Below are 7,591 nucleotides of genomic sequence, written 5' to 3'. Positions count from 1 at the left end.
TATATATATATATATATATATATATATGAGATTAATCAACTTCATTTATACATAATATTAAAAACAATATTTTTAACATTTTTTTATAAATTAGTTTGTATTTATTTATTAATTTCACCTCAATTCTTGAAAAACAAAAAATGAAAAATAACTTCTGTCAATATTAAATATGAAAAAAAAAAAGAAGTATTGTAATATATTAAAATTAAAAAAACTGAAGTAAATGAGTTATTAAAAAAACTGATTAGAATACTATAATGAGGGACTAATGAAAAAAATTAAACTATAAGAACAGAATTTGTTCGAACCTCGTGATGAGACAAAAGTAAAGTTCAATATGATACAAGTGAAATAAACTTACAGATGTGGTGGATGTACTAAAAGGAAAAATAAGTAAATACACAGAATTAAGAAATGAAAAGCAATTTTCATATATGTAGGTTACATAGAGCACAATCTACAGCTTTTAATGTGTTTTATGCATATATTTTACAACTAAGCAGTATCTATACTACAAGATATATTTTACAACTAAGCAGTCTCTATACTACAAGATAACTGTTATATTATTCATTTAATGTGCATATTGGTTTTGATGGATATTGTTGATATTTAGTTATGTTTCAATATCAGTTGCATGGTCTAGTGGGAAAAAAAGCTTTGATTCCATCTCAAGCACTCTTCGTAAGATGACGGCTCATATTGGATTGGAGTAAAATCTTCTTATTGCTTCTTCGACTTTTTTCTGAAATAAATACTTGTAATGACATTGTCCACAGTCGATACAAGTACAATAATGATTGTTTTCCATTGGATTTAATTTACAAACTGAACTTATAGTTAGTAAAAGAAAAGTATTGAAAAATTATAACATGGTAAGTACATTAACCTTCAAGCAAGTAATAATATAAGTATATACAAGGTAAAATAGATGAAGCTAAGTGAATTTTCATATATTATGTGAAATAGGTTGAGTCATAGATAATTTATGACAAAGTTAAACTGACTATAAACATACTCATCATGAATGACATAAAATTAATTAGTTACTTAATTAAATTTAAAGTTTCTTATTTCATTTTTTTATTGGATTAAATTGTTTGGTTTTACTTAAGTTAATTGATTTAAATTATGCTAATTGAACATTAGTCTATGTGGGACCGACTCGACTCCGATTCAACCATATTACAACTTGATCTTGTTATTTTTTCTCAGCTGAATTCATCGATCATTGCTCAATCATAATAATGCAATTAGGTGTAAGAAAACATTTAATATAGATCGAGAGGATGAAAGTATCTCTCCCCTGCTTCCTCAATTTTAACAAATGCGGGATCATGTAATAACGTTGAATTGCATCATCTGCATCAAATATAAATAAGAGTAGGTCTCATGTGAGACCGTCTCACGGATCTTAATCCGTGAGACGGGTCAACCCTACCCATATTCACAATAAAAAGTAATACGCTTAGCATGAAAAGTAATACTTTTTCATGGATGACCCAAATAAGAGATCCGTCTCACAAATACGACCCGTGAGACCGTCTCACACAAGTTTTTGCCTATAAATAAATAACACCATAAAAATGCAACACATCGTAAATTCGAATATCATTGAAATACTTTTCCGCGATTGTATATTGAAATTTGTAAAAAAAAAAAAAAAAAAAAAAATAGAGAATATATATCCCGTTTAACCAAAAAATTCCTAGCAGTTCCAATTTTCATTCAACTTTCCATTTTCCCGTATTATTGTTTTATAATTGACGCTTCCAAAATCAAACATAATTCCACTAACTCTTTTTTTTTTTTTTTTGGGATTTCAATCCAAAGTTTGAGTTTAGTGGCTTGGTGTGCTAACTTTGTATTTTTTGTCGGAGTCCTACTACAATGCCGGAAAATGTTGATATGTCATCAGAAATGACTAATTTATCTGATGACATATTAATAATTGGATCGAAATAATCAAAAATTAAAAGTTATTATACCATAAGCAAACTTCGAAACTTAATGAATCAAAAACTCAAAATTTGACAAATTAATTGAAAAAAATATTTTCCCCGGATGATATTTAGCTCTCGATCTTTAAATTTCACCAATTTTGAGTGGCTAAAATAATTAAGGGCTTAGGAAATGTTACCCTGAAATGAAATACTAAATGAACACATGGGAAATTCAAGACATTTCCCTATTCGGTTTATAAATTCGGTTCTAAATCTACAAGTTTCAGAATTGTAACTGACTAATAGGTGTTCTAAAATGTTACAATTAACTTACACGAATAAAACATTTTATGTCATTCATGATGAGTATGTTATAGGATCGAACTTAATGTTTTACCAAAAATTATAGTTAGTAATAAAAATATAACTCCAATATTTTAAACTGTATAATATCTTAAGTGTCATGTTGTTAGACTTAATTTTGTTGTGCCGATGCTAGTACAAAACCAGTAGATGTAAATAAGCAGAAAAACCGAAGCACTTGTACCGCGCTAAAACCAATAGAAGCACTTATCAAGTACTGCTTAATCTAATTAACAAATGACTTCTTAGCTAAAACCAGAAACCCGAAATAGACACTAGCAGATTGTTGCGTATCTCAAGTCTTTAAATATTACCGTTAATCTATTAACGTGATACTAGCATTTATTGCTTCATTTGATGCCATTAAATGTTGTACGGGAACATTTAAGACAGCTTACCATTTTTGGTATGAACTGAGACTGATTGCTTTAATGTATTCTGCAGGGTCCATTTTCAGCAATAAAGCTGAATCACTGAAAAGTCAAAAGAGCCGTGCAGATTTTAACGTTGGTTTAAGCCTATATATGAAGACGGAGAACTTTTCAAGAAACAAGTAGTGAACGAATCTCAATCAAAGAATATCATTCGAGCATCGCTAGAACTCTCAGTTATCTCAAAAGCTCAACACAGAAAAAGCAGCACACGCTTCATTGCATACACTTGATCATTTGATATCATTTTGTGCTAGCTATTTTATTTATCTCTTCTTAAGCTATTCACTTCATTAATAGAAGAAATTGTAACTGGAAAAGAGTTCTTTCCAGAACTTAAGATCTTACAAGTAGTTGAGTTGTAAAACTAAGAGTTTCAGTAGGCGAAGGGTAAGTCCTGTTGAAGTGGGTGTGTACAATTGTTGTACTGTATTCACCAAAGTCTTTTAGTGATACCTTCTGGAAACAGAAGAAGGGGAGACGTAGAAGATTCATATTCGAACTTCCAGAAACAAACTTTGTGCCATCTACTGCTTTTCTGTTTCACTACTTTTCACCCACTAACCAACAGATCGTTTCCGCACATTATCTTGTGATCTGCTGGTCTTTAAACTTGAACATGAATCTGCTACTATCTCTAACAGGACTCTAGCGCATCATTCTGAAAAATCGATTAAGTTTGCTGTTGAGTTTATTCAACCCCCCCTTCTAAACTCAATCCGATCCTCAACAAGTGGTATCAGAGCTAGTTATTCTTGTTCTGAAAAATATTTCACAGACATGGCTCACTTCAGCAAAATGCCAATGTTCTCAAAAGAAAACTTTGACGACTAGAAAATTAGAATGCAAGCCCATCTTGCAGCTCAAGATGATGACATGTGGTATGTCATCACAGATGGACCATTAAAGATCTTAAAGCCAAATCCAGCTGTTGCTATTGCTGAAGGCGCACCTCAGATGCTGGAAAAACCAAGATATGAATGGACAAGTGAGGAGAAGAAGAAAGCCAATCTTGACAACGTTGCAAAGGACATTCTGTACAAGACACTCGACAAAAATACCTTCAGCAAAATCAAGATGTGTCCTACTGTCAAGAAAATCTGGGAAAAATTGATTCAGATCTGTGAAGGAAACGAAGAAACTAAGGAAAACAAACTTTCCGTAGCCATGCAGAAGTTTGAGAATATGAAGATGAAGGCTGGAGAAACAATGAATGAGTTTGATGAACGCTTCAGCAGCCTTGTAAATGAACTCTCAGCTCTTGGAAAAAATTTTGGCAACAGGGAAGTTGCATTAAAGGTAATGAGAGCCCTACCCAGAGAATGGGACGTCAAAACGATGGCAATGAGAGCTTCCAAGGATCTAAACAAGTTAGAACTGCATGACTTGTTCTCAGATCTGAAGGCATATGAGTTTGAACTTGAAGTTCGAAGTGGAGAAGAGCCCTTAGCAATTCCACCAACCAAAGCTCTCGCAGCTACTGTTAACTCTACTGCTACAGTTGCCCCAAGTTCATCTTCTGCTACTGCTATAGAGAAAACTTTTGAGAGAAGCGCTGAACAGATAAGCAATGATGCAATGTCATTATTTTTTAAGAAGTTTTCCAGATTCATGAGAAAGAATCACAGAACATTTCAAAGTCCCAACCGCAATTTCAAAAAAGGATCACCTTCTTGTGATATGGCATGCTTTAACTGCGGAAAAGTTGGACACTTCATTACTGATTGTCTAAAACCAAAGAAGGATGACCAGAAGAAGAAGGGTGTCAAACGCAATGATAAAAAGACCAGAAGAGACAGAAAGACAATGATTGCAGAAGAAAGTAAGTCCAAATGGGCAGACTCAAGTTCTGAATCTTCTGGTTCTGAAAACCATTCAAGTGACAGTGATGAAGATGAGATCAAATGTCTGATGGCAAATACGGAATCAACCTATACATCCGGAGAGATATTTGACTTTGACTCTGATGAATTTACACGCACTGATTTAGTCAAAGCATTACACGACATGGTAGAAGAGTATTCGAGACTTTCTCAATCATTCGAGGAAGTTAAGATTGAAAATCAGAACTTAAGAAATCAGAACAGTAAGTTAACTTGCTTGCAAGTAGACAGCTGTAATGATTTACAAGTTGAGATGAGTAAATTAAAAACTGAGAATGAAAGAGTAAAAGCAGATTACCAGACGATGCTTTCTGAAAACCAGAAGTTATCGCTACTGGTGAATGCTTGGAATAAGTCCTCTATTTCACTCGAAAAGATGCAAGAGTTACAAAAACAATCTGGAGACAGAAGTGGTCTCGGATTTTGTAATGATGAAGGCACTTCTGAAACGAATACTAAGCCAAAACTGGATATGTGCAAAGGAAAGTACATTCATTTTGTGAAATCCAGTGTGGTACAGAAACCAGAAGTACCTACTGCTTCAATTGAAAGGAATGTAAATCAGATGAGCAGAAGGATGCATTATGGTCTGGGTTATGTTGAACCTAAGGAAAGAGTTGACCAGAGTTCTGGATCCAGTAGAGGATTCAACTCAGGAAGACAACCTCCTATGAAGGTTAAAAACTACCAGTACTACAATTCTAGACCTGTTCAGAAGAGATACAGGCCAGACAACAGAAACAGAAGGGAAGAACAACATGCTAAGATGCATAATGTTAGAAATAACAGACTCTATGTTGCACACACCTCCATGGATACCCGAAGTACAAAAATTGTACAAATGTGGGTTCCAAAAGGACTAATAAGGCTTGGACCCAAATAGATTGGGTACCAGATACTAAAATTTGTGTTTGCAGGTACAAGTGAAGAAAACCAAGATCAGTAACTCAACATGGTATTTGGACAGTGGATGTTCCAGACATATGACTGGACAGAAGAGTCTACTATCAGAAATAGTGAGTTGTGCTGGACCAGAGATAACCTTTGGGGACAACTCAAAAGGTAAAACCGTGGGTAAGGGTAAGATTATCCATGGTAACATCACTATTAAGGATGTGCTCTTAGTTGTAAATCTTTGTTATAACTTGATTAGTATTAGTCAATTATGTGATAATGGATTTTCAGTAGCATTCCAGAAGCACACTTGCACAGTTAAAAATGCTGGTGACTCTACTGTTTTAACCGGAGTTAGAAAAGGCAACACCTACAAAATTTCATGGAACATAGATCATATCACTGCTCCTACATGCTTAGTTGCAGCTCTAAGTGTTGAACACTGGCTGTGGCACAAGAGATTGAATCATCTGAATTTCAAGTCTATCAACAATCTCAAAAAGCAGAATTTAGTCGATGGATTGCCAGACATAAATTTTGTTAAGAATCATGTATATTCTGCATGTCAACTTGGTAAGCAAGTAAGATCTAGTTTCAAAAATAAAGGCAGCAAATCATCCTCAAAGTGTTTAGAATTATTGCATATGGACTTATTTGGTCCAATCCATATCATGAGCTTAGGGGGAATGAGGTACACTCTTGTTGTTGTTGATGATTTTTCTAGATTTACTTGGGTAATCTTTCTTGCTGGAAAAGATCAAACCAGTAGCCTCCTGATCAAACTTCTGAAAAAGATTCAAAATGAAAAATCAGTTTCTGTCATTAGAATCAGAAGTGATTGAGGTACTGAATTTACTAACAAGACTCTTGAGGTTTATCTAGATGAACAGGGCATTCATAATGAATATTCAGCTGCCAGGACGCCTCAACAAAATGGAGTAGCTGAGAGAAGAAACAGAACACTTAAAGAAGCTGCTAGAACAATACTAGCAGATGCAGACATCTCTCAGCGCTTCTGGGCAGAAGCTATTAACACTGCTTGCTACACACAAAACAGAACAATGATCAACAAGAGGAATAATCAGACTCCTTACGAAATCTAGAAAGGGAGTAAACCGAATGTATCTTACTTTCATGTTTTTGGTTGTAGATGCTTTGTGCATAATAAGGATAAAAATCATTTAGCTGCATTCGATTCAAAATCTGACGCATAATTATTTCTTGGATATTCAGCAGTTAGTAAGTCATTTAGAATTTTCAATAATAAAACACTCAATGTTGAAGAATCTATTCATGTTGTCTTTGATGAAGACAGCAGTGCTCCCGAGATTACTAACATATCTAATCTAAGTAACAGGTTAGACAGGGTTCATCTGGAACTAGACAGTGAAGATGATGCAGAAGCAAGTGTCAAGGACATTCAAAATTCAGAACCAGACATTCATGCATTCCAGAACCAGCAGCTGACATTCCAGAACCAGCAGCTGATATTCCAGAACAATCTACTGCTTTACATAAAGATAATCTAAATCTTTTTATTTGGAGAAAATCTCATCCTCCATCTTTGGTGATTGGAAATCCAACAGCTCCGCTAAGGACAAGAAGACAGATGATGAATGAATACATGCATGCTGCTTTTATTTCTCAAGATGAACCCAAGAAGATTGAAGAAGCTCTTCTGGCTACCAACTGGATAGAAGCTATGCAAGAAGAGCTGAATCAATTTGAGAGGAATAAAGTTTGGTTTCTAGTACCTAGACCATCTTACCAAGCTGTCATTGGAACCCGGTGGGTATTTAGAAACAAACTAAATGAAGAAGGAACAGTTGTCAGAAACAAAGCAAGACTGGTTGCACAAGGATTCAGACAAGAAGAAGGAATAGACTATGATGAAACCTTTGCACCAGTAGCTAGGCTCGAAGCTATCAGAATATTTTTAGTCTTTGCTGCTTTTAGAAATTTCAAAGTGTATCAGATGGATGTGAAAAGTGCGTTCCTCAATGGTCTACTACAAGAGGAAGTCTATGTTGAACAGCCTCCAGGTTTTTCTGATCATCTATTACCGCATCATGTTTTT

At 34.5% G+C, this 7,591-nt stretch overlaps 1 protein-coding gene across 1 annotated transcript; it reads left to right on the top strand.

Moving 5' to 3' along the window:
* The first annotated feature begins 3,946 nt into the window (after positions 1–3,946).
* On the top strand, positions 3,947–7,043 carry LOC140974244 (uncharacterized). Its single transcript, XM_073437640.1, has 4 exons — positions 3,947–4,317; positions 4,366–5,176; positions 5,538–5,682; positions 6,826–7,043. Exons 1-4 carry the CDS (start codon positions 3,947–3,949, stop codon positions 7,041–7,043), a joined length of 1,545 nt encoding a protein of 514 aa, XP_073293741.1.
* Positions 7,044–7,591: the final 548 nt, after the last annotated feature.

Source organism: Primulina huaijiensis, chromosome 1 (assembly GCF_012295235.1).
Source record: "Primulina huaijiensis isolate GDHJ02 chromosome 1, ASM1229523v2, whole genome shotgun sequence".
Classification (NCBI taxonomy): domain Eukaryota; kingdom Viridiplantae; phylum Streptophyta; class Magnoliopsida; order Lamiales; family Gesneriaceae; genus Primulina; species Primulina huaijiensis.
The sequence above is the reverse complement of the archived record's forward strand: the minus strand, read 5'-3'. Positions and strand labels throughout refer to the sequence as shown.

What these genes read in the sequence shown, in the direction of transcription:
- LOC140974244 (XM_073437640.1), top strand. Translation starts at nt 3,947, where the DNA reads ATGAATGAGTTTGATGAACGCTTCAGCAGCCTTGTAAATGAACTCTCA. An exon ending in CAGATAAGCAATGATGCAAT is followed by an intron (nt 4,318 to 4,365) that starts GTCATTATTTTT and finishes AAAGAATCACAG; the next exon opens with AACATTTCAAAGTCCCAACC. An exon ending in CTTTGGGGACAACTCAAAAG is followed by an intron (nt 5,683 to 6,825) that starts GTAAAACCGTGG and finishes TCTTTGATGAAG; the next exon opens with ACAGCAGTGCTCCCGAGATT.